Genomic DNA, 27,380 nt, shown 5'->3' on the forward strand with positions numbered 1-27,380 from the left:
TACAGGTGTAGATGGACATGTAGGGTGTGTAGGGGTATTTCCAGGTGTAGATGGACATGTAGGGTGTGTAGGGGTATGTACAGGTGTAGATGGACATGTAGGGTGTTTATGGGTATGTACAGGTGTAGATGGACATGTAGGATGTGTAGGGGTATGTACAGGTGTAGATGGACATGTAGGGTGTGTAGGGGTATGTACAGGTGTAGATGGACATGTAGGGTGTGTAGGGGTATGTACAGGTGTAGATGGACATGTAGGGTGTGTAGGGGTATGTACAGGTGTAGATGGACATGTAGGGTGTGTAGGGGTGTGTACAGGTGTAGTTGGACATGTAGGGTGTGTAGGGGTATGTACAGGTGTAGATGGACATGTAGGATGTGTAGAGGTATGTACAGGTGTGGATGTACATGTAGGGTGTGTAGGGGTATGTACAGGTGTAGATGGACATGTAGGGTGTGTAGGGGTATGTACAGGTGTAGATGGACATGTAGGGTGTGTAGGGGTATGTACAGGTGTAGATGGACATGTAGGGTGTGTAGGGGTATTTCCAGGTGTAGATGGACATGTAGGGTGTGTAGGGGTATGTACAGGTGTAGATGGACATGTAGGGTGTTTATGGGTATGTACAGGTGTAGATGGACATGTAGGATGTGTAGGGGTATGTACAGGTGTAGATGGACATGTAGGGTGTGTAGGGGTATGTACAGGTGTAGATGGACATGTAGGGTGTGTAGGGGTATGTACAGGTGTAGATGGACATGTAGGGTGTGTAGGGGTATGTACAGGTGTAGATGGACATGTAGGGTGTGTAGGGGTGTGTACAGGTGTAGTTGGACATGTAGGGTGTGTAGGGGTATGTACAGGTGTAGATGGACATGTAGGATGTGTAGAGGTATGTACAGGTGTGGATGTACATGTAGGGTGTGTAGGGGTATGTACAGGTGTAGATGGACATGTAGGGTGTGTAGGGGTATGTACAGGTGTAGATGGACATGTAGGGTGTGTAGGGGTCTTAGAGATCTAATAAGTAATAAATAAGTATTTACGTTGTTTTTTTTTTTTTTAGAAACATAAGTTTCATCCTCTGTCTTTTATATTTTCCAAAAAAACTAAAAAACAAAAAGAAAAACAGGCACAAAAACCCACAAAGCAGAAATGTAAATGTTGAACACGCAAATCCCCAACATTTAAATTCCACCCAGTTTAGAAATGAACGGAAACGTGCTGCGCATGCGCAACAGTCTACCTGCCAAACGAAAACGCCCCGGCGCGCGCTCGTTGGCGCACGGAATTTCAATTCGCGTCCAATCAGAGGAGTCCATGGGCGGGGCTTCGAGCGCGTATCCGAGTTAGTGATTATATTGTATATATAATAAAAAATAATAATAATTGAATTGCTTCTTATTGAAATCGCGCGTGCGGCATACCGGTGTGTTCGGGGTTTGTTAATCAAACACACACTTTGTCTGTGAAATAGATTTTAGAAAGCGGTGTGTGTGTGTGTGTGTGTGTGTGTGTCGGGGGGAGGTGGTGTTAAAGCACAGCGCTGTTTCGAAGGTAATCAAGAAAAGTGCCGCGCCCTGATACTTCACTTCCTTCATCCCAGGTAATGTGAGACGCGCGCACACACACGCACACACACACACTCTCTCCGAGGAGTCGCGGATATTTAGTGAAGGCATGGAGTGTGTGCGGGGCAGGTGAGTGTGTGTGAGTGTGAGTGTGAGAGAGTGAGAGTGTGAGAGAGTGAGAGTGTGGGGGGCAGGTGAGTGAGTGAGTGTGTGTGAGTGAGTAAGTGTGTGTGCTCGCGCGGGACAGGTAAGGGTGTGTGTGTGTGCGCGCGGAGTGAGAGAGTGTGTGTGTGTGTGTGTGTGTGTGTGCGCGCGCGCGCGGCGGAGGTGAGCATGTTCATAATTTTTAATCTCGTTGCTGTTTCTAAAGGATCATTTGCGCTCGTGCGTGTAACTAGACCTCCAGCCCCGATTCCCTTCCCTGTGTGTGTGTGTGTGTGTGTGTGTGTGTGTGTGTGTCGCCTGTATGAAAAGCCGGTCTTCACACTGGTTTAAATGGTTTATTGGCTGAAGGAAAGTCTGACTCCAGGTTTGTGTTACTCGTAAATCTGAGGCTTCTGTTTTGGAGTAAATATATAAACATGTATCAGGTTCATGATCTCGGATGGTTGGAGGTTGTTGGAGGTGTGTGATGTTTTTTTTTTTTGCTGAGTGTCTGCTTAGATTTCCCTGAGATCAGATCAGACCTGAGATCAGACCTGAGATCAGAGGAAAACAAGCACCAGGGCAGAGAGAAGGAGTTCCAGAGCCACACATCTGCTTCAGTACATGTTGAATTGTAATAAAAAAAAAGCAGCTCTGTGTGTGTGTGTGTGTGTGTGTGTGTGTGTGTGTGTGTGTGTGTGTGTGTGTGAGAGAGAGAGAGAGAGTTCAGTAGAGCTGATGAAGGTCATGTACCTGTTGATCTCTGACTCTGTGTGCTAATGCTTTCCTGTATCTGGGAGGTTCCTCGTCCTGGAGCAGGTTGAGAAACAGATTTGTGTGGGGTTGAGCTGTGAGGATGGAGACACTGCTGAACGCTGTGTTAGTGGAGGAATTGAGGGAATGTTCGATGGAAAGAGCGACATGTGGAATGTTAAAGAATTTAATCAGGGTGAGTGAGAAAGATGGAGAGATGTGAGATGTGATGAACAGATAGGTAGATGGACAGATATATAGAGGGTAAGAAGAATGTGGATGGAGGAATGTTTACAACTCGGAACGTTTGTGAAAGATTTCTTTTCCCTGTTCTATAGGATATAGACGTGTGTGTGTGTGTGTGTGTGTGTGTGTGTGTGTGTGTGTGTGTGTGTGTGTGTGTGTGTGTGTGTGTGAGAGAAATTCTTCAGCATACCAGGTGGAAACACTTAATTTCAGGGTGCAGATGTCTCTCACACATGTACACGTGCACTGCAAAGGACTTGTGCAATCTCGTGTGTGTGTGTGTGTGTGTGTTATTGTGTGTGTGTCCTCGTTCCCACCAGGCTCCTAGTTGACCATATAAAGTATGTTATCTCTGTTTTATGACTGCAAGCTTCACAGATTTACTGCCAGAGGAGGACCTGTAACACACACACACACACACACACACACACACACACACACACACACACACACACACACACACACACACACAGAGAGAGAGAGAGGTGTGTATATCAGTGGGCTCCTCACAGGGAGGAAGTGATCAAGTGGAACTCGTATCTGTTTGTTAAGGACACTGGAATGTTTCCTGTGTGTGTGTGTGTGTGTGTGTGTGTGTGTGTGTGTGTGTGTGTGTGTGTGTGTGTGTGTGTGTGTGTGTGAGACAGAAAGGTGCCCAGAAATCTGGACAGTCAGTCAGTGTGAACTCCAGCCATGTTGTGTCTAAAACCTCAACAAAGTTTAGCTGATACCTTCATTAGATACCTGTGATTTCTTAATCGTGTGTGTGTGTGTGTGTGTGTGTGTGTGTGTGTGTGTGTTAGAGTGAGTCAAGTTTATTTCTATTTGCGCTTTTCACAACACACATCGTCTCAAAGCAGCTTTACAGAATGTAACAGTGAAGGTGAATGGTGTGTGTTTGTCCCTGATGATCACCATGGTGACGGTGGTGAAGGAAAAACTCCTTTAGATGTTCTGAGGAAGAAACCTTAAGAGGAACCAGACTCAAAAGCAGAACCTCATCCTCATCTGGGTGACATCAAGAGTGTGATTATAGTCTTTAAACACTACAGAACACTGGAGAGTGAGAACTAACATGAGCACTGGAGTGTGTGATTATGACTGATGATCTTTCTACAGTAAGATGATGTTGTGGAACCAGGAGCTACTGAGCAACTCATGAAATAGTTCAACATCTGAGATCATCACAGATCCAACACCAGCTTCTCCACTACTACAAGAGTTTTGAGATCTCAGGGAGTGTGAGGGATTGTAGCATGTTAGAAGACTGGAGAAACATGGAGATAAACCATTTAGTGTTTTATAAGTGAGTAGCAGGAGTTTGTAGTGGATTTGAATCTTAACAGGAAGCCAGTGTAGGGATGAGAAGATTGGGGTTATATGGTGATATTTTCTCGACCTTGTGAGAACTCTGACTGCTGCATTCTGAACTAACTGAAGCTTGTTTATTAATGATGCAGGACATCCACCTAGTAATGCATTACAGTAGTCCAGTCTGGAGGTCATGAACGCATGGACGAGCTTCTCTGCATCAGATATAGATAACATGTTTCTTAACTTAGAAATATTTCTAATGTGGAAGAAGCTGTTTTTGTAACTTGGTTGATGTGATTATTAAAAGATAAGTTGCTTAAAGATGAGAATATCATTAAAAGTAGATTATTTGAGTAATTGAACAGAAGAAGTGAAAGTGGTTTATTCTATTCATCACACACACTGATTTATTTCTAGTGTTTATTTCTTTATATTGTGATGATTTTGACTTAAAAAAAAAAACAAAACAATTCACTCCCTCTAATATTCACTAAATACTGATTCACTAAAACTTCATCAGACCAATAAAAACATTCTGAGTGAATTGTTGGTCTTCTGGAAAGTCTGTTATTTACTGTATCTGTACTCAGTACATGGTCGCAGCTCCTTTTGCTTTAATTACTGCTTCAGTTGGGCGTGGCATGGAGGAGATCAGACTGTGGCATGGAGGAGATCAGACTGTGGCATGGAGGAGATCAGACTGTGGCATGGAGGAGATCAGACTGTGGCATGGAGGTGATCAGACTGTGGCATGGAGGTGATCAGACTGTGGCATGGACGAGATCAGTCTGTGGCATGGACGAGATCAGTCTGTGGCATGGACGAGATCAGTCTGTGGCATGGACGAGATCAGTCTGTGGCATGGACGAGATCAGTCTGCGGCATGGACGAGATCAGTCTGCGGCATGGACGAGATCAGACTGCGGCATGGAGGAGATCAGACTGCGGCATGGAGGAGATCAGACTGCGGCATGGAGGAGATCAGACTGCGGCATGGAGGAGATCAGACTGCGGCATGGAGGAGATCAGACTGCGGCATGGACGAGATCAGACTGTGGCACTGCTAAGGTGGTGTGAAAACCAGCCATAAAGCTGGTCAGCAAAGGAAAGCATCAAGTGCTCTAAAACCTCCTGGTAGACGGCTGGACCAACACCAGCAGATGATACGACTCCCAAAACCACCACTGACTGTGCAAACTTGACCTCAAGCAGCTCGGATTCTGTGCCTCTTCTCTTCTTCCAGACTCTGAGGCCCTGATTTCCAAATTAAATGCTACATTTTCTTTCCTTTCATCTGAAAAGACGACTGTCCCACAGAGCAACAGTCCAGTGCTTTTTGTCCTTTGCCCAGATAAGACACCTCCGACGTCGTCTCTGGTTCAGGAGCTGCTCGACACGAGGAACGAGTCAGTCCACAAATCCTTGAATTCTTCATTTCATCTTCTTCTACCACATTTTTCATTCTATTCAACTTTCCATGAATGTGTTTGGATCCAGCAGTCTGTGAACAGCAGCTTCTTCAGCGATGATCTTCTGTGTCTCACTCTTCATGTGCAGGGGGTCAATGATCATCTTCTGCACAACTGTCGAGTCAGCAGTTTTCCACCATGATTGTGGAGCCTGAACCAGACTGAGACGCCATTTGAAGACTCAGAAGACCTGAGCAGGTGTTTGGATTTAATGAGATGATTAGAGTAAGACATCACGAGTCTCCAATATTCAACTTTCTCACAATTTTGGGTTTTTATCAGCTGTGAGTCCAAATGATCAGAATGAAAAGAAATAAACACTATAAATAATCTGTGTGTGTGTGTGTGTGTGTGTGTGTGTGTGTGTGTGTGTGTGTGTGTGTGTGTGTGTGTGTGTGTGTGTGTGTGTGTGTGTGAGATGAATCTTTATAATATACAAGTTTCACTTTCTGTATTAAATTACTGAAATAAATCACCTTTTTAATGATCTCATTTATTGAGATGCAGCTGTGCATACAGAGAGAGAGAGAGAGAGAGAGAGAGAGAGAGAGAGAGAGAGAGAGAGGAGGGGGGGAGGGGGGGGTTGAAAGAGAGAAAGTCTGTCAGATTTGTTAAAAGATGTCTAGTGAAAATAAAATTCTGTAAAGCAAAATCTGTACAGAGTGAAAGGTGAAGCAGTGTATGTGCACGAGAGTGTGTGTGTGTGTGCGCACGCGAGTGTGTGTGTGTGCGTGTGCGCACGCGAGTGTGTGTGTGTGTGTGCGGTTTTAGCTGCAGTAGAAACTAGATTCGTGCTCCTGCGCATGTATTTTTCACCCCACTTCCTGCTTTCACTTCAGTCAGAGGAGTGTTTTATTTTTATTCAGACTTTTCTGTGAAGATGAAGAAGAAAACACATTGTGGTGAATTGAAGGTTGTGCAAAATAAATCTCTTTGTTTAGTAAAATCTCAAAGTCAGGATTCAGGATGAATGAAGTAGTTTGGGTTGAAATCAGGTTTTTCTGATCAGCTGGTTTGGTATTAATGTGGATTGTGGTTTTGATTTTTTTTATTTGTGTGTTGGTTCTCCAGGGTAGAAGAGTGTGTGCTTTGATTGGTTGTATCAGAGGAGAACTGTGTTCCCTGACGCTCCATGCTTCTTACCACCGCTTCACTCAGCGTCCTTTTCACTTAAACTTCACCACCAGCCAATCACACGCCAGCTTCCCTCCTCCAGCCCCGCCCCGCCCCGCCCTGCCCTGTGCTGTGGGACAGCGAGATTCAACATGGCCGCTGTCACCGTGGCAACAACAGCCTCTGCGAAGACATGCAATTTTTCAGTTGCGTATTACTACAACATGAGCGGGAAGGTGATTTCAGATGTTTGGCAACCAAAAGATTACGCCGTGGTAAGTCTGGGACTGATCGTGTGCTTCTTCGTCATCGCCACTAACATCCTGGTCATGACTGCTATCTTCATCAATCGACGCTTCCATTACCCCATCTACTACCTGCTGGGGAACCTGGCTGCAGCAGACCTGTTCGCTGGAATCGCGTACTTACACCTGATGTTCCACACTGGGCCCTGGACTGCTAAACTCTCAGTGTACCAGTGGTTCCTCAGACAGGTACACACACACACACACACACTCTCTTACCAGCAACCATAGTGGTCTCCAATTATTCTTTTAAAGTTCTACCCTCCTGAAGAGTTCATTACTAACCTTCACTAACCTTCGTCTAAATCATCAGCCACTCTGACTGCAGTCCACCAATAACATTCAGTTTAATCCTGCACCTTTAGAAGACCAGTCTGAGCATGGTTGTTCTCCACTAGTCAGCCAGGAACTATTCAGTGTCCCTGATCAGTGACAGGAAGAAGAATTCTCATGCTATTTATACACATGTGAAGGAAAAGATGATCATGATATGAAAATGTAACCCTGGTCCATTCTCTCTTCCTCCTGCAGGGTCTGATTGATACGAGTCTGACTGCATCGGTCATTAACCTGATGGCCATCGCCCTCGAGAGACACCAGACTATCTTCACCATGCAGCTTCACAGTACCATGACCAACATGAGGGTCATCCTGCTGATTGTAGGCATCTGGACCATTGCTGTGCTCATGGGTCTGATCCCCAGCATGGGCTGGAACTGCCTGTGCCACACCGACAACTGCTCCAAAATGGCTCCCATGTACAGCCGCAGCTACTTGGTGTTCTGGGCCGTGCTCAATCTGCTGTCCTTCAGCGTCATGGTGCTGGTGTACACCCGTATCTTCATCTACGTCCGGCACAAGAGCCAGCGCATGAGTCAGCATACGGTACAGAACAAACACAAAGAGACCGTGGAGAACCTGATGAGGACCGTCTTTGTCATTCTGGGTAACGTACATGCACACACGGGCACTACCACACCACACCATGGTTCTTACTGGGTTCTTTTAGGATTCATTTGATTATTGTGAGTTCTTGGTTTTCTAACCGTGGTTCTGTTTGGAACACTCTTAGGGAAACAACAAAATAACTTTTAGAGGTTCTTGTGGAGCAGAATTTTTCCTTAGAAGCCACAAATTCCCAGTGTATTTGAGATCTTTCAAATTGTGAAAAAGTTGCCAGGTCTTCCAACCCCTTTTAACCCTTCCACAGTTTATTTGAACGTTTAAGTCCTAGAGGAACAGCCTCCCTAAAACCTATATAAACCTCTCATATGAGGGACTAAACCTAATAGTCCAAACCTTAGACCAAGCAGAAGCTCATCTAATCTCCAACCAGTTTGAGTCTGATCTAAAGCTTAGACCAAGCAGAGGCTCATCTGATCTCCAACCAGTCTGAGTCTGATCTAAAGCTTAGACCAAGCAGAGGCTCATCTAATCTCCAACCAGTCTGAGTCTGATCTAAAGCTTAGACCAAGCAGAGGCTCATCTAATCTCCAACCAGTCTGAGTCTGATACAAACCTTTGACCAAGCAGAGGCTCATCTAATCTTCAACCAGTCTGATCTAAACCTTTGACCAAGCAGAGGCTCATCTAATCTCCAACCAGTCTGAGTCTGATCTAAACCTTAGACCAAGCAGAGACCCTATCTAATCTCCAACCAGTCCGAGTCTGATCCAAACCTTAGACCAAGCAGAGGCTCATCAAATCTCCAACCAGTCTGAGTCTGATCCAAACCTTAGACCAAGCAGAGGCTCATCAAATCTCCAACCAGTCTGAGTCTGATCTAAAGCTTGGGCGAAGCAGAGATCTGAATCAGTATTGTGGTGTTTTGTTCTCGGTTATAAAACACCACTCCTTTTTTATGATTTATTTCTCCGCCTCCTGCAGCGACTGTATTTACTCTCCATTATTACAGAGATTCTGAAAGACCTTTCTGCTGCTAGTTCACCTGGAATGTGTTTATACACACACACACACACACACACACACACACACACACACACACACACTAACAACAGGAGTGTTGGGCTTGCCCTGACTCGCATATCCAGCTTTACACCATTTCTTTTCTGTACACACACACACACACACACACACACACAAAACCTTATACTCATTTACTGACTTTCATCTGCATTCCTTTGTGTGTGTGTGTGTGTGTGTGTGTGTGTGTGTGTGTGTGTGTGTGTGTGTGTGTGTGTGTGTTTATAGAGCTTCATATTTTACAGTTTTATTTCAAAATGGAATTAATTTATAATTTTTCTTTAAAAGTGATGATAAACATAATGACGACGTGAAAATATTCATTATGACTAAAAATTAGTTGAAGCACTTTGACACCAGTTGCAGCCTCAACTCTTTTTGAGTTTAATGCGATGAGCTCGGCACTTATTTTTGGGCAGTTTCTCTCATTCTTCTTTGAAGAACCTCTCAAGCTCCATCAGGTTGGATGAGGAGCATCAGTGCACAGCCATTTTTAGATCTTTAAAGATGTTCATTCAGGGCAAGTCTGAGCTCTGGCTGGGCCACAGGAGGACATTCCCAGAGTTCCGTAGACACCCCGATCTAAAGTCCAGAGCGCTCTGAAGCAGGTTATCATCAAGTATAAGTATATCGATGCATTTATCTTTCCCTCGATCCTGACCAGTCATGACCCGCTCTAGGAAGAGTCCTGGTGGTTCCAAACTTCTTCCCTTTACGGATGATGGAGGCCACGGTGATCATTGGGACATTTTTCTGTCCCCTTCCTCATTCCGTAGACTTCATGACTGGTTTGTGCTCTGACATGCGCTCTAACTGTGGGACCTTCTGTGTGTCTTTCCACAATCAACGGACTGGACCACAGGTAGACTCTAATCAAGTTGTAGAAACATCTGAAGGATGATCAGTGGAAACAGGAGGCACCAGAGCTAAAAAAAAAAAAAAAAAAAAAGAGAAAAATATTCAATTTAATCCATTTTGGAATAAAACTGTAAAATAACGTGGAGAAAGTGAAGCTCTGTGAATACTTTCTGGATGGTGTGTGTGTGTGTGTGTGTGTGTGTGTGTGTGTGTGTGTGTGTGTGTGAGGTAAATGAGGAAATCAGTGCATGCCCTGACAGGACACATGCAACCTGAAATTCTTGTGCATTTTATTACTCTGTATATATTCAGCAGATTCTCCATCAGAGACGTTTTAAATGTGCAGTAACTGGAACTGAATCAACAGCAGACTGGTGTGATTTTAATATGCAAATTAATATTCATGACCTGAAGTTTATTAGAGATTATATTCATTTCACAGCAGGACTCCAGTTGTTTATTCTTCTTCACTTCTGTTTAGTGTTTATGGAAATGTTCAAGTTCTGAGAGTGGGCGGAGTTTCTCTGAGGGGTGTGGCTTGGTCACATGGTGCTAAGTTCTGTTTTGATGTTTTTACTGTTTGGTTTGGGGGCACGGATTAAACTGTAATCTGAAATCGGCCAAGCACTAAGCACTTCAAGCTCCACCCCTGGTGTAAATGATTTCATGTTCAGCACAGGATTGAACACGATGACTGAGGGAGATATGGGACAGTGTTCAGTGTTCATGCTTGTGAAGTTCAGCTGGATGATCTAACGTTCTGCCTGTGCTCCGTGTCTCAGGGTGTTTCGTGGTGTGCTGGACTCCGGGTCTGGTGCTGCTCCTGCTGGACGGTGTGAAGTGTAACTGCGGCGTGCTGAAAGTGGAGAAGTTCTGTTTGGTCCTGGCCGAGTTAAATTCCATGATGAACCCCATCATCTACTCGTACCGTGACCAGGACATGCGGCGCACGTTTAAGCACATCCTGTGCTGCCTGTGTCGCCGGGGCAGACAGACGGGAAACCGCGCAGACGTCCGCTTCAACACGCTCAACCAAGAGGTACTGACTGACTCCAACGGATCCGAAAACACTCAGCACGCTGAGCTCAAATCCAGCTCCAGACTGAAGGCCTCCAAACGCTAATCACCTAGCCGTAGCATCACAACGCAAAGAGAGCGTTATAAATGTAGCCGGAATTTAGCGATTAGCTGCACTTTCATTACGGAATCTCTCATTATTATTCTTTTAAAATATCATTTTGGCCTATTAAAGTTTTCTAAACATCATCCAAATCACCGTTTCTAACAATAATGCGCTAAAAACCAGCGACGATCCCCTCAGACTGAGCGTGTTCAGGGTACAGTTCAGCACCAGGCTAAAGTTTTCAGCAGGTTTTTATTCTTTTTTATTATTTTCATGATTTCTGTACTGATGCCAAAAAGCTGGAATGCTGGTCAGTGCTGATATCATACATGCATTAACCTTATGGGAGCAAAACATGAACAAAGTTAGCCATGATAGCTATTTAGGCTGTGTTTTTTGCTTGTTAAAGTACATTAAAGTGACCTTCACTGCATCATGAGAATCTCTGAGCTTCACCCACAGGATTTCAGGTAATGTTTCAGTCCAGTACACTCTCAGGTCCTGCACTGGTCTGAGGTCTTGCCACTGGTCGAATTTGTTGTGGCTTCAGACAAACAAGGAGAACTAGATGGAATGTTCTAGTCAGGGCTTAATCAGCGTGATGATCTGATCTCTGCGCCGAGGTATTAAACAGCAGGTTTCGGGGCAGTGCCTCCTCATCGAGCTCATGCTAACAGATGTTTAGCATCTGTACCAACACACTCAGAGGTGCTAACACTAAACGTGCTACGCTGATGCACAAGCACACGATTAGATGTTCGCAACACAGCTGCGACAGTGGAGGAGTGGAGGTAATGGCGCCACCTAGCTGAGCTGCAAGCTAATTACATCAGAAACTCTCATGCTAGCTCCAGAATGTATACGGAGGAAACCGAAATATCCCTGAGCAAGTTTCAATTTTATCTCAGGTTGTTTGTTATAAGCGAAATCTCTCTTTCCCCATGCTAGTGTTAGCATTTAATCAGATTCTCATCCCTCTAACGACCTTTTCATTCATTCATTCATCTGCTCTGTAATACTCATGAATAATTGTGTAATATTCTCCTTTCCCCCTTTTTCTTTTCTTTATTTTTATCATTTTGCTCTCCAGAGAAGATCAGCACAGTCTGAGGACACGTGTGTAGCGTGTAGTTTAGCCTGTGGTGCCTCCTCGTGTCTCGGTGACCATCACACCTGAATGAACTTTATGATCTGATGGATAGTGGTGTGTGTGTGTGTGTGTGTGTGTGTGTGTTCCTCTCTGTTATACTGTACACAAACCTATAATTAATTTCCTGCTAATCATCCAGGAATCCCAACCCAGCGTTGTTATTGTACTGTACACATGAGTTAAACGTATTCCTGAAGAACCATGTCAGTCCAGGCGTGGAGCGCTGTGGTCTGCTCGTTATCTGAGATGATTAGTCACGTGCGGATATTTGGTAGCTGTGTGGTAGTTTGTTGATACTGGACCATCCTAACGTTTTGCGATGCTAATAGGCTTAGCTGAGTTTCGTGTGTATCTTCAGGTTAGCGTACGTTTAATCCCATAATCACAGTAAAGAGACGACATTCACACCTATTGGTATTTAAACAGAACTTTCTCACGTGCACGTGAAGCTAGCGCCATCCAGCTGCTGCTCGGAGGAACTGCTCACGCTGTCTGCCCTCTATTACATACCTGAGCCCAAAGGCTGCCGTGATTGGCTGCTGCAGTTGTGACTGACAGGGGAGAGAATGAATAAGCCCCTCCCACTCGGAGCACAAAGCCAATGAAAAGTAGTGAATGGATGTGTGCTACACGGTTACAGATCTCCTGCTAATCACACTAATTCCTTCCTCTAAACTCCGAACATCTCCATTATCATTTTCGAACATCACAAAGGAGGAAGTGTTTCATCTGCGACGTCTCAAGTCCCCGTAAAACTCCTGTTCTGCAAACACAATTCTCCCAGTGTTCGTTTAAACTGAAGTTTAGATCTTTATTTCCCTGAACAATCCTGCAGATTCTAATCTTCACGTGCAAAACATCTCCTGGGGATAAGTTTTCTTTTACTATCGTTTTTAACACTTTCTGTATAAGTACGGGAGCGAAATCATTATTTTTTTAGCGTTTTAAATTCCATGGGGTTTTTTGCAGTTTATTACTGATGTGATCTAAAGAGACACTTTCATGTCTGGACTTCATTCCTCCGTAACCAATACCACCGATTATCAGCCCGAGACTAGGATTTAAATAAACTGAATACGTGTGTGTGTGTGTGTGTGTGCGTGTGTGTGTGTGTGTGTGTGTGTGCGTGCGTGCGTGCGTGCGTGCGCATGTTCTTAGCATAGCTGCATTAGGAATGCACCCTTCTCTGTGATGGTTATCAGATGTGCCTCGGTTCGTGTGTGTGATGTGTGTTTGTCATAGCGGGGTCGCCACATGACTCAGACGTGTGTGTGTGTGTGTGTGTGTGTGTGTGTGTGTGTGTGTGTGTGGTATACAGTAACCATTTAAATATTTATGTCCCTCTTTCAGGGCGCGGGTGGACAATTTTTCAGTGTCACGCAAACTGGGGTTTGGGGCTTGTTGTGTGTTCCCTGATTAGCCACTGTTTGACTCACACACACACACACACACACACACACACACACACACACACACACACACACACACACACAGACAGATGCATCAGAAACAGGTTTCCTTTGAAAGCAGACATAGTTTCCTGTTCTGTGATGGATAGATTGCTATCCTCGTTGTCTTGTAAACATGTCCTCTATATATGAACAAATGCACCACACACACACACACGTTTAAACATATACACACACACACACACACACACACACACACGTTTAAACATACATACACACACACACACACACACACACACGTTTAAACATACACACGTTTAAACATAGATACACACACACACGTTTAAACATACACACACACACACACACACACACACACACACACACGTTTAAACATACACACACACACACACACACACACGTTTAAACATCTACACACCAGTACTGCTGCACTACAGGTCACAATTTACTATAAACACACCACCATCCTGCTTTCATTCCTCCTGCAGCAGCAGTTTGGGTTTTTTTTGGTTTACATTTGTGACATTTTTTGCTTCCTGTGTGTTTTTTTTTTTTTGTAACTTTGTCAGATTATGAACAAATGTTTAGTTATTAATGTGTGTGTGTGTGTGTGTGTGTGTGTGTGTGTGGAGCAGCCCTCTTCTCTGATCTCCAGCTACATCACTAATGTTATAATTGTACCTCGTTGTGGCTGTTTGTTTGTTTGTTTGTTTGTTTGTTTGTTTGTTTTATTTTGTTCGTTTTTTGGATGATTTTGTACTCTGGTGGATTTTCTGCTGCAGAGATGATGATAATTTTTAATAGAAATAAACTCACTGGAACAAGCTGCTTCAGTCTGCTCTCCTCTGTCTGTCTGTCTGTCTGTCTGTCTGTCTGTCTGTCTGTCTGTCTGCTTGTTCACTTGCATTTCGGTCCCGATGCTGCTTTATAAAATGCCCTCGACCCAGAATGCTTTGCTCCACTGCTATTTCCATTTCAAAAAGCCCGAAGGAATTAAGTAAGTAATTGTAAAACAAACATTTAAAACAAACGTCATTTTGCTTTCCTGGTCCAAACCTTTTATTGAACAAAACTAGATAATGAGGTGCAGGTTTTATTATAAATCGTCGGCTCCGTGGGAACAGTGTGTTTGGTGTGAAAGGGCCTGAAGGCGAGGGCACTTTGGAAGCAGCACCTGAACCAGGTGTTAGAAGTTGCACTTTTTTGCTGATTTATCAAACACATTTTTAAACTTTTGAAACATCAGCACATAAGTGCAACTCCGTGACGAGTACAAACCAAATGTAAAACAAACAAATGTTTTTTTTGTTTGAGTAGCACAGATGTGCGTTATTCAGAGTGTTCCAGTCCTCTGACACCACGTCTGACTGGTATAAAAGCACTGGGAGGACTGGAACAGTGAGAGAATCTGCGTTACTCAAACGTGTGTGTGTGTGTGTGTGTGTGTGTGTGTGTGTGTGTGTGTGTGTGTGTGTGTGTGTGTGTGTGTGTGTGTGTGTGTTGTTTTGCTGTGTGGGGTGAAGAAGCTGAACAACATTAAAAGCTTTAAAAACATTCAGCATGTGTGTGTGTTTGAGTAATGAGGACATTTAAAAACTCATTTACACATCGTTTACTACAAAACATGCTCAAATAAAACACATTCCTCAAACACGTGTGTGTGTGTGGGTGTGTGTGTGTGTGTGTGTGGGTGTGTGTGTGTGTGTGCACTACTTTGCATAAGAAAATGCCAGAGGTAAAATTAAAAACTGTAAGAAAAAGAAATTCATTTTAATTCTGATATAAATTTCTGAAGTCACAAAACTCCGTGTAAACACTTTTATTAACTCTGGTATTAACTGACCAGATGGTGGCGCTGCTCTCAGACGTCAGATGTGTGTGTATACATTCCTGAAAAACAAATGTGTGTGTGTGTGTGTGTATGTGTGTGTATATATATATTAATATTAAGGCTTTCAATCGATTTAAATATTTAATCGTGATTAATCACATGATTGCGAAGAGTTCACTTTTGATTATTCACAACTTTCAAGTTTATTTCTATTACACTTTTCACAATGGACGTCGTCTCAAAGCAGCTTTACAGAATTTAAGAATGAAGGTGATTCTTTTTCTACTTTCGGCTGCTCCCATTAGATGTCTCAACAGCTGATCATCCGTCTCCATACCCCCCCCCCCGCCCCCATTCTCTACATCTGTCTCTTTCACACCAACTACCTGCATGTCTTCCCTCACCACATCCATAAACCTCCTCCTTGTTCTTCCTCTTTTCCTCCACATCATCGTCACTCCCAACGAACATCTCAACATCTTCAGCTCTGCTACCTCCAGCTCCACCTCCTGTCTTTTACTCAATGCCACTGTCTCTAATCCATACAACATCTCAGGTGTCACCACAGTCCTATAAACTTTCCCTTTCACTCTCACAGATACTCTTCTATCACAAATCACTCCTGCTATCACTCTTCTTCACCCACTCCACCCTGCCTGCACTCTTTTCTTCACTTCTCTAACACACTCTCCATTACTTTGCACTGTTGACCCCAGGTACCTGAACTCCTCCACCTTCTCCACCTCTTCTCCCTGCAACCGGACCCCTCCACTGCCCTCCCTCTCATTCATACACATGTACTCTGTCTTACTCCTACTGACTTTCATTCCCCTTCTCTCCAGCGTGTACCTCCACCTCTCCAGGATCTTCTCCACCTGCTCCCTAGTCTCACCACAGATCACAATATCATCCACAAACATCATAGTCCAGGGAGACTCCTGTCTGACCTCTTCCCTGAACCTCACACTACACTCTTCCTCCTTCAGTTTCCACCATCTTATTCTTCTTTCAGTCCTCACTCTCCTCCTCTTCTTCTTCACCTCCAAAACCATCCTATAGACCACCATCTGATGCTGTCTAGCTACACTGTCCCCCGCAACACCTTACAGTCTCCAATCTCCTTCAGGTTGCATCTCCTGCATAGCACATAATCCACCTGTGTGCACCTTCCTCCACTCTTATACGTCACCCTGTGATCCTCCTTCTTAAAATACGTGTTCACCACTGCCATTTCCATCCTTTTAGCAAAATCTACCACCATCTGCCCTTCCACATTCCTCTCCTTAAAACCATACCTACCATCACCTCCTCATCACCTCTGTTCCCTTCACCATATGCTCATTAAAGTCTGCCCCAATCACCAATCTTTCATTCCTAGGTTCACCTTCTACCACTTCATCTAACTCACTCCAGAACTTTTGAACATTAATGTGTATTTATCCCTGATGAGCAGCCATGAAGACTCCCTTAGATGTTATGAGGAAGAAACCTTAAGAGGAACCAGACTCAAAAGCAGAACCTCATCCTCATCTGGGTGACATCAAGAGTGTGATTATAGTCTTTAAACACTACAGAACACTGGAGAGTGAAAACTAACATGAGTACTGGAGTGTGTGATTATGACTGATGATCTTTCTACAGTCTTCTGCAGTCAGATGATGATGTGGAACCAGGAGCTACTGAGCAACTCATAAAATAGCTCAACATCTGAGATCATCACAGATCCAACACCAGCTTCTCCATGCCAGAGCCTTTAAACACTCAAAGAGGTCCAGTGTCCAAACTCCACATGAAGTGGGATCTAAAAGGCACTGGTACGTCTCTAGGTGGTTCGGGATGTTTGTGAGCATCTACTTCTTTAAAGGTCCACAATCTTCATGAGGTGAAAGTGACTGGAGCTGGAGGAACCTCAGGAAGCCTCGGGATGGGGAGAGAAAAAGAAGCAGTGGAGAGGAATTAGCGTAGCTGCTGTTCATGATATTAACAGCACAAGTGGATAATGTGATGTGATCAGATGTTCTGGAGCACAAGGTTATGATGTGATGTGTGTGATGTGTAGAACTCGCTAAAAACATACGTCTTTAATCTGCACTTAAACTGGGAGAGTGTATCTGAACCCCGAACACTGTCAGGAAGGCTGTTCCAGAGTTTAGGAGCTAAATGTGAGAATGTTCTACCACCTTTAATGGACTTTGCTCTTTTAGGAACTACTAGAAGTCCAGAGTTTTGAGATCTCAGGGAGCGTGAGGGATTGTAGCGTGTTAGAAGACTGGAGATACATGGAGATAAACCATTTAGTGCTTTATAAGTGAGAAGCAGTAGTTTGAAGTCTATTTGAATCTTAACAGGAAGCCAGTGTAGGGACGATAAGATTGAGGTTCTATGGTGGTATTTATTTTTCGACCTTGTGAGACTCTGACTGCTGCATTCTGAACTAACTGAAGCTTGTTTATTAATGATGCAGGACATCCACCTAGTAATGCATTACAGTAGTCCAGTCTGGAGGTCATGAACGCATGGACGAGCTTCTCTGCATCAGATATAGATAACATATTTCTTAGCTTAGAAATATTTCTAAGGTGGAAGAAGCTGTTTTTGTAACTTGGTTGATGTGATTTTTGAAAGATAATTTGCTCTAAAATAACTCCCAGGTCTTTTACTGTTGAACTAGTAGTTACAGAACAACCGTCTAAATGCAGGCTGAGATGCTGGAGCTTCTGTATACTATTTTTTGGGCCGATGAGCAAAATCTCAGTCTTATCAGAATTTAGTAGTAATTTATTTCTTTAACACACTCAGTTATCCGGGTTAATTGAGCGTATCATATGGTTTAGATGAGACATATAGCTGGGTATCATCAGCGTAACAGTGGAAGCCAATTCCATGCCTTCTAATAATATTTCCTCAGGGAAGCATGTATATTGTGAAAAGCAGGGGTCCTAGAACTGAACCTTGTGGCACGCCATAATTTACTAGCATTAGCCTGGATAGCTCTCCATTTAAATCTACGAAATGGTAACGATTGGACAGGTAGGATTTAAACCAGCTTAATGCCTGTCCCTGAATACCGATTTAATTCTGTAAGCGATCTAGGAGGAGATCATGATCTATAGTGTCGAACGCAGCACTAAGATCTAGTAGAACCAACAGCGAGATGTAGCCTTGGTCTGAAGCTAAAAACAGGTCATTAGTGATTTTAACTAGAGCAGTTTCTGTGCTATGATGGAGCCTAAAACCTGACTGAAACTCTTCAAAGATATTGTTCTCTTGTATGTAGGAACAGAACTGGGCAGCGACAATCTTTTCCAAAATCTTAGACATAAATGGGAGATTTGAAATTGGTCTGTAATTCGATAGTGTGTTTGGATCTAAACGAGGTTTATTGATGAGGGGCTTAATAACTGCTAACTTGAGGGATTTAGGGACATGACCTAACGATAGTGAGGAGTTAATAATATTGAGAAGAGGCTCACCAGCTGTATATAACACTTCCTTCAGTAGTTTAGTGGGAATTGGATCTAAATGACATGTTGTTGATTTAGTTTTGGTGATAACATCAACTTGATCGCACATTTGTATCTGTTCATAAATGGACCTTAAATTAAAACTTTTTAACTTTAATATTCAAATTAACATGCGCATTTATAAATATTGACGCTTTATGCAAATGTATGTTTATTATTAGTGAAACCAAACTCAACATAGAGCATGAAGATAAAATATTCTTGTAAATATTTTAAATTAATTATGGTGTTTTAAATTACGTAAATCATCAGGACACCAAACGGAACATTTTCTTTTCTTTGAGTTCTACAGCAGGAGATCTTCCCCTCCAACCCGTGGAAACAGGTCTTCTTGGAGCTGGATTTGTGCACAGGGGCATTTTCATGCCAGATCAGGTTTTGGGTCTCCTGGTTCAACTGAAGGGAAAATGTCTTGCTCCTGCATCCAAACTTGTCCAGTTCAATTGTGTAAATTCAACTTTATGTAACAGTTTGGGGAAAAACCACATCAGGGTCTGAAAGTCAGATTTCACATGACCATACTTTTGGCTAAATAGTGTACATTATTAAACAAAAAACAAGGTTATCTTCATGATGTAAATATGACAGGACGTCAAAAACGATACCAATATTTCCTGTGTGTGTGTGTGTGTGTGTGTGTGTGTGTGTGTGTGTGTAGGTGAACAGGAATGGAGAAGATGATGCAGGTGAAAACCCCACAGTGCTGCTTCAAAGCTCAAGAAAAATTAAAAACTCAACTAAATCCTGAGAGCTGAATCAACTCGTGTGTAACAGTTCCAAAAGTAAATGCCCCCCTCCCCACACTGACACCCAGTGGACAGTTCTGTACTGCCATTTGTTTTGAACTCTTATTTTTATTATTAAACTTTATTATTGCAAAGTTAAAATTTAAATAGTCGTGTATTGAAATGATATTTATTGGTGTGTGTGTGTGTGTGTGTGTGTGTGTGTGTGTGTTTATTTTGTATACCCAGTAAAGAAATAAACAGGTATTTTAAACTCAGAACTTGTGAAAAATTAATGTTTCAAATACTTCATAAATAATTAATATATGTAAATGCAAATTAATATCCTTTCAATTGTCTTTTGGTTATTCAGTTGGTCCTTCTGACACTCAATAGACAGGAAAAGGTCTTTTTTCCCCTGTGAGCAATAAATTCTATTTGGATGTGAATGTTTCTTGTTTTTTTAAATAACGGACTTCCTGTTTTATGCTCACACTAAGACATTAGTGGGAAATACAGGTAGGGGAATTTATTTACAGATGTACAGAAACTCATGAATCCCCCTCAGGGATGAATACAGTGATCTGTCTATCTCTAGATGTACAGTGTTAATTAGTGATGCAGTACTGCCCTCTAGTGGTCGAGACCCCACTTCATGTTCTTTTATCTATTTAAACCAACATTGTAACAATGGCACATCTACAAGATAATCCACTTATCTGATGATGTTAGACCATTTAAATGTGCTCCACTTCACACCTCCATGTCGCGCATTAAACTAGTGAATGGGATCAAATAAAACCTTATGTCTTATTTATTTAATATACAACCCGAAGCCTACTAATAACAAAACTGTTGGTATTTACTGTTCCTGCTGTTTATTTCCTCTAAATACGTCTTGTGCCTCGAGCTGTTTACCAAAATCACCGTATTCAACATAAAGGTTCCACCACACGCTAATGGAGCTCAGTGAGATCATCAGGAAATGTGTATAATCGCTGTCTCACTCTGGATGGAACTGAAACTGGATGTTACTATGGTTACAGGTGTTTATAAGCAGCGCATTCATTTAGATTCAACTGACAAACGCTTTGAACTGACGCCTGAACTTCCAGCCAATCACAATCCACTATTCACACCTAAACTCCTTTCAGCCAATCACAATCCACTATTCACACCTGAACTCCTTCCAGCCAATCACAATCCACTATTCACACCTGAACTTCTTCCAGCCAATCACAATCCACTATTCACACCTGAACTCCTTCCAGCCAATCACAATCCACTATTCACACCTGAACTCCTTCCAGCCAATCACAATCCACTCTTCACACCTGAACTCCTTCCAGCCAATCACAATCCACTATTCACACCTGAACTCCTTCCAGCCAATCACAATCCACTATTCACACCTGAACTCCTTCCAGCCAATCACAATCCACTATTCACACCTGAACACCTTCCAGCCAATCACAATCCTCTATTCACACCTGAACTCCTTCCAGCCAATCACAATCCTCTATTCACACCTGAACTCCTTCCAGCCAATCACAATCCAGTATTTACACCTGAACTCCTTTCAGCCAATCACAATCCACCATTTACACCTGAACTTCCTTCCAGCCAATCACAATCCACTATTTACACCTGAACTCCTTCCAGCCAATCACAATCCACTATTCACACCTGAACTCCTTTCAGCCAATCACAATCCACTATTCACACCTGAACTCCTTCCAGCCAATCACAATCCACTATTCACACCTGAACTCCTTCCAGCCAATCACAATCCACTATTCACACCTAAACTCCTTCCAGCCAATCACAATCCACTATTCACACCTGAACTCCTTCCAGCCAATCACAATCCTCTATTCACACCTGAACTCCTTCCAGCCAATCACAATCCTCTATTCACACCTGAACTCCTTCCAGCCAATCACAATCCACTATTCACACCTGAACTTCTTCCAGCCAATCACAATCCACTATTCATACCATGTACTCTGTCTTACTCCTACTGACTTTCATTCCCCTTCTCTCCAGCGCATATCTCCACCTCTCCAGGCTCTTCTCAACCTGCTCTCTACTATTAACCACTAATCACAATATCATCCGCAAACATCATAGTCCACGGAGACTACTGTCTGACCACGTCCTTCAACCTGTCCATCACCACTGCAAACTGGAAAGGGCTCAGAGCCGATCCTTGATGCAGTCCAACCTTCACCCTGAACCAGTCTGTCGTTCCTACTGCACACTTCACTGCTGTCACACTGTCCTCATACATGTCCTGCACCACCCTCACATACTTCTCTGACACACCAGACTTCCTCATACAATACCACAACTCCTCTCTCCACACTGTCGTACGCTTTCTCTAAATCCACAAACACACAATGCAACTTCTTCTGTCCTTCTCTATACTTCTCCATCAACATCCTCTAAGCAAATAAAGGCATCTGTGGTGCTCTTCCTCGGCATGAAACCATACTGTTGCTCACAGATGGTCACCTCTTCTCTCAGCCTGGCTTCCACTACTCTTTCCCATAACTTCATGGTGTGACTGATCAACTTAATTCCCCTGTAGTTACTGCAGGTCTGCACATCTCCCTTATGCTTAAAGATCGGTACCAGCACACTCCTTCTCCATTCCTCAGGCATCCTCTCCCCTTCCAGAATCCTGTTAAACAATCTTGTTAAAAACTCCACTGCCATCTCTCCTAAACATCTCCACGCTTCTATGTCATCAGGTCCAACCGACTTTCCATTCTTCATCCTCCTAATTGCTGCTCTCACTTCCTCCTTACTAATCCTATCTACATCCTGCTTCACCAACTCCACATCCTCCAACCTTCTCTCTCTCTGATTTTCCTCATTCATCAGCTGCTCAAAATACTCCCTCCATCTTCTCAACACACTCTCCTCACTAGTCAACACATTTCCCTCTCCATCCTTTATTGCTCTAACTTGCAGTACATCCTTCCCAGCTCGGTCCCTCTGCTTGGCCAATCGGTATAAATCCTTTTCTCCTTCCTTAGTGTCCAACCTCCTATACAGCTCCTCATATGCCTTTTCCTTGGCTTTCGCCACATCCCTTTTTACCTGCTGCCGCATCTCCTTGTACTCCTGCCTACTTTTCTCATCACTCTGTCGATCCCACTTCTGTTTTGCCAACCTCTTTCCCCTTATGCTCTCCTGCACTTCCTCATTCCACCACCACGTCTCCTTGTCTTGCTTTCTATTTCCAGATGTCACACCAAGTACTTTTCTAGCTGCCTCCCTCATCACTCCTGCAGAAGATGCCCAATCATCCGGCACCTCTTCACCACCACCGAGCCCCTGTCTGACCTCTTCCCTGAACCTCACACTACACTCTTCCTCCTTCAGTTTCCACCATCTTATTCTTCTTTCAGTCCTCACTCTCCTCCTCTTCTTCTTCGCCTCCAAAACCATCCTACAGACCACCATCCGATGCCTAGCTACACTGTCCCCCGCCAACACCTTACAGTCTCCAATCTCCTTCAGGTTGCATCTCCTGCATAGCACATAATCCACCTGTGTGCACCTTACTCCACTCTTATACGTCACCCTATGATCCTCCTTCTTCTTAAAATACGTGTTCACCACTGCTATTTTCATCCTTTTAGCAAAATCTACCACCATATGCCCTTCCACATTCCTCTCCTTAAAACCATACCTACCATGACCTCCTCATCACCTCTGTTCCCTTCACCTACATGGCCATTAAAGTCTGCCCCAATCACCAATCGTTCTTTCCTAGGTACACCATCTACCACTTAATCTAATTCACTCCAGAATATTTCCTTCTCCTCCATCTCACAGCCAACTTGTGGAGCATAGGCACTGATGACATTTATCATCATCCCTTCAACTTCCACTTTCATGTTCATCACCCTATCAGAAACTCTCTTCACCTCCACTACACTCTTACTGTACTCTTCCTTCAGAATCACCCCTACACCATTTCTCTTCCCATCCACACCATGATAAAACAGTTTAAATCCACCTCCAATGTTCCTGGCCTTACTCACTTTCCACTTGGTCTCCTGAACACACAGCATATCTACCTTTCTCCTCTCCATCATATCAGCTACCTCTCTCCTTTACCAGTCATAGTAACGATACCTGTGGCGGTCGTTGTTAACCCGGGCCTCGACCGATCCGGTATGAAATTCTCATTTGTGATCCGCATATTTGATTTGGCACATGTTTTACGCTGGATGCCCTTCCTAACGCAACCCTCCCCATTTACCCGGGCTTGGGACCGGCACTAAGAGTGCACTGGCTTGTGCCCCCCTAATGGCTGGGTTAATCACGAACAGAGTTACTGTACACAAATATGATAAAGTAAGAGACAAAATATTATAGTGGTAGTTCAGTTTAACTGACTACAGGCACAAGTCAAGAAGACAAAAACTATTTAGGATTATTAAAAGAGAAAAACACAAACAAACAAATACAAACACAAAACTCGCGGCAAACAAGTCAAACACAGGAAGCTACGTCACCGGAAGTGACAATGTTATGATGTTATGATGTAATGTTATGATGATATAATGATATAATGTTATACTGTCATAATGACAATGTTATAATGAATGATGTTATAATGATATAATGTTATAATGATATAATGATATAATGTTATGATGTTATACTGTTATAATGTTGTAATGATATAATGATATAGTGTTAAGATGTTATGATGTTGTAATGTTGTAATGGTATAATGATATAGTGTTAAGATGTTATGATGTTATGATGTTGTAATGATATAATGATATAGTGTTATGATGTTATGATGTTATGATGTTATAATGTTGTAATGTTGTAATGATATAATGATATAGTGTTAAGATGTTATGATGTTATGATGTTATAATGTTGTAATGGTATAATGATATAGTGTTATGATGTTATGATGTTATGATGTTGTAATGATATAATGATATAGTGTTATGATGTTATGATGTTATACTGTATAATGTTGTAATGTTGTAATGATAAAATGATATAGTGTTAAGATGTTATGATGTTGTAATGTTGTAATGGTATAATGATATAGTGTTATGATGTTATGATGTTATGATGTTATAATGTTGTAATGGTATAATGATATAGTGTTATGATGTTATGATGTTATGATGTTATACTGTATAATGTTGTAATGTTGTAATGATAAAATGATATAGTGTTAAGATGTTATGATGTTGTAATGTTGTAATGATATAATGATATAGTGTTATGATGTTATGATGTTATGATGTTATAATGTTGTAATGGTATAATGATATAGTGTTATGATGTTATGATGTTATGATGTTATAATGTTGTAATGGTATAATGATATAGTGTTATGATGTTATGATGTTATGATGTTGTAATGATATAATGATATAGTGTTATGATGTTATGATGTTATACTGTATAATGTTGTAATGTTGTAATGATAAAATGATATAGTGTTAAGATGTTATGATGTTGTAATGTTGTAATGGTATAATGATATAGTGTTATGATGTTATGATGTTATGATGTTATAATGTTGTAATGGTATAATGATATAGTGTTATGATGTTATGATGTTATGATGTTATAATGTTGTAATGGTATAATGATATAGTGTTATGATGTTATGATGTTATGATGTTATACTGTATAATGTTGTAATGTTGTAATGATAAAATAATATAGTGTTAAGATGTTATGATGTTATAATGTTGTAATGGTATAATGATATAGTGTTATGATGTTATGATGTTATGATGTTATGATGTTATAATGTTGTAATGGTATAATGATATAGTGTTATGATGTTATGATGTTATGATGTTGAAATGATATAATGATATAGTGTTATGATGTTATGATGTTATACTGTATAATGTTGTAATGTTGTAATGATAAAATGATATAGTGTTAAGATGTTATGATGTTGTAATGTTGTAATGGTATAATGATATAGTGTTATGATGTTATGATGTTATGATGTTATAATGTTGTAATGGTATAATGATATAGTGTTATGATGTTATGATGTTATGATGTTATACTGTATAATGTTGTAATGTTGTAATGATAAAATGATATAGTGTTAAGATGTTATGATGTTGTAATGTTGTAATGGTATAATGATATAGTGTTATGATGTTATGATGTTATGATGTTATAATGTTGTAATGATATAATGATATAGTGTTATGATGTTGTAATGTTGTAATGATATAATGATATAGTGTTATGATGTTATGATGTTATGATGTTATAATGTTGTAATGGTATAATGATATAGTGTTATGATGTTATGATGTTATGATGTTGTAATGATATAATGATATAGTGTTATGATGTTATGATGTTATACTGTTATAATGTTGTAATGATATAATGATATAGTGTTATGATGTTATGATGTTATGATGTTATAATGTTGTAATGGTATAATGATATAGTGTTATGATGTTATGATGTTATGATGTTATACTGTATAATGTTGTAATGTTGTAATGATAAAATGATATAGTGTTAAGATGTTATGATGTTGTAATGTTGTAATGATATAATGATATAGTGTTATGATGTTATGATGTTATGATGTTATAATGTTGTAATGGTATAATGATATAGTGTTATGATGTTATGATGTTATGATGTTGTAATGATATAATGATATAGTGTTATGATGTTATAATGTTGTAATGATATAATGATATAGTGTTATGATGTTATGATGTTATACTGTTATAATGTTGTAATGATATAATGATATAGTGTTATGATGTTATGATGTTATACTGTTATAATGTTGTAATGTTGTAATGAATATAATGATATAGTGTTATGATGTTATGATGTTATGATGTTATACTGTTATAATGTTGTAATGTTGTAATGATATAATGATATAGTGTTATGATGTTATGATGTTATAATGTTGTAATGGTATAATGAGATAGTGTTATGATGTTATGATGTTATACTGTTATAATGTTGTAATGATATAATGATATAGTGTTATGATGTTATGATGTTATAATGTTGTAATGATATAATGATATAGTGTTATGATGTTATGATGTTTTACTGTTATAATGTTGTAATGATATAATGATATAGTGTTATGATGTTATAATGTTGTAATGATATAATGATATAGTGTTATGATGTTATGATGTTTTACTGTTATAATGTTGTAATGATATAATGATATAGTGTTATGATGTTATAATGTTGTAATGATATAATGAGATAGTGTTATGATGTTATGATGTTATAATGTTGTAATGGTATAATGATATAGTGTTATGATGTTATGATGTTGTAATGATATAATAATATAGTGTTATGATGTTATGATGTTGTAATGTTGTAATGATATAATGATATAGTGTTATGATGTTATGATGTTTTACTGTTATAATGTTGTAATGATATAATGATATAGTGTTATGATGTTATGATGTTATACTGTTATAATGTTGTAATGATATAATGATATAGTGTTATGATGTTATGATGTTATAATGTTGTAATGATATAATGATATAGTGTTATGATGTTATGATGTTATACTGTTATAATGTTGTAATGATATAATGATATAGTGTTATGATGTTATGATGTTTTACTGTTATAATGTTGTAATGAATATAATGATATAGTGTTATGATGTTATGATGTTATGATGTTATACTGTTATAATGTTGTAATGTTGTAATGATATAATGAGATAGTGTTATGATGTTATGATGTTATGATGTTATAATGTTGTAATGGTATAATGATATAGTGTTATGATGTTATAATGTTGTAATGTT

General features: G+C 40.9%; 1 protein-coding gene across 4 annotated transcripts; it reads left to right on the top strand.

The window, feature by feature from the left end:
• Positions 1–1,317: 1,317 nt before the first annotated feature.
• On the top strand, positions 1,318–19,896 carry lpar2b (lysophosphatidic acid receptor 2b). Of its 4 annotated transcripts, none has more exons than XM_083521744.1 (5): positions 1,318–1,606; positions 6,569–7,104; positions 7,447–7,861; positions 10,539–10,795; positions 19,473–19,896. In XM_083521744.1, the coding sequence occupies exons 2-5, from the start codon at positions 6,763–6,765 to the stop codon at positions 19,560–19,562; spliced, it is 1,104 nt and encodes a 367-aa protein (XP_083377870.1). In that variant the 5' UTR covers positions 1,318–1,606; positions 6,569–6,762; the 3' UTR covers positions 19,563–19,896. The 4 variants fall into 4 exon arrangements, with proteins under 4 accessions (XP_083377870.1, XP_083377869.1, XP_083377872.1 ...); XM_083521743.1 differs by having other exon boundaries at positions 1,383–1,700; XM_083521745.1 differs by lacking the exon at positions 1,318–1,606 and adding an exon at positions 2,005–2,100.
• Positions 19,897–27,380: the final 7,484 nt, after the last annotated feature.

Source organism: Silurus aristotelis, assembly GCF_946808225.1.
Source record: "Silurus aristotelis genome assembly, chromosome: 20".
Classification (NCBI taxonomy): domain Eukaryota; kingdom Metazoa; phylum Chordata; class Actinopteri; order Siluriformes; family Siluridae; genus Silurus; species Silurus aristotelis.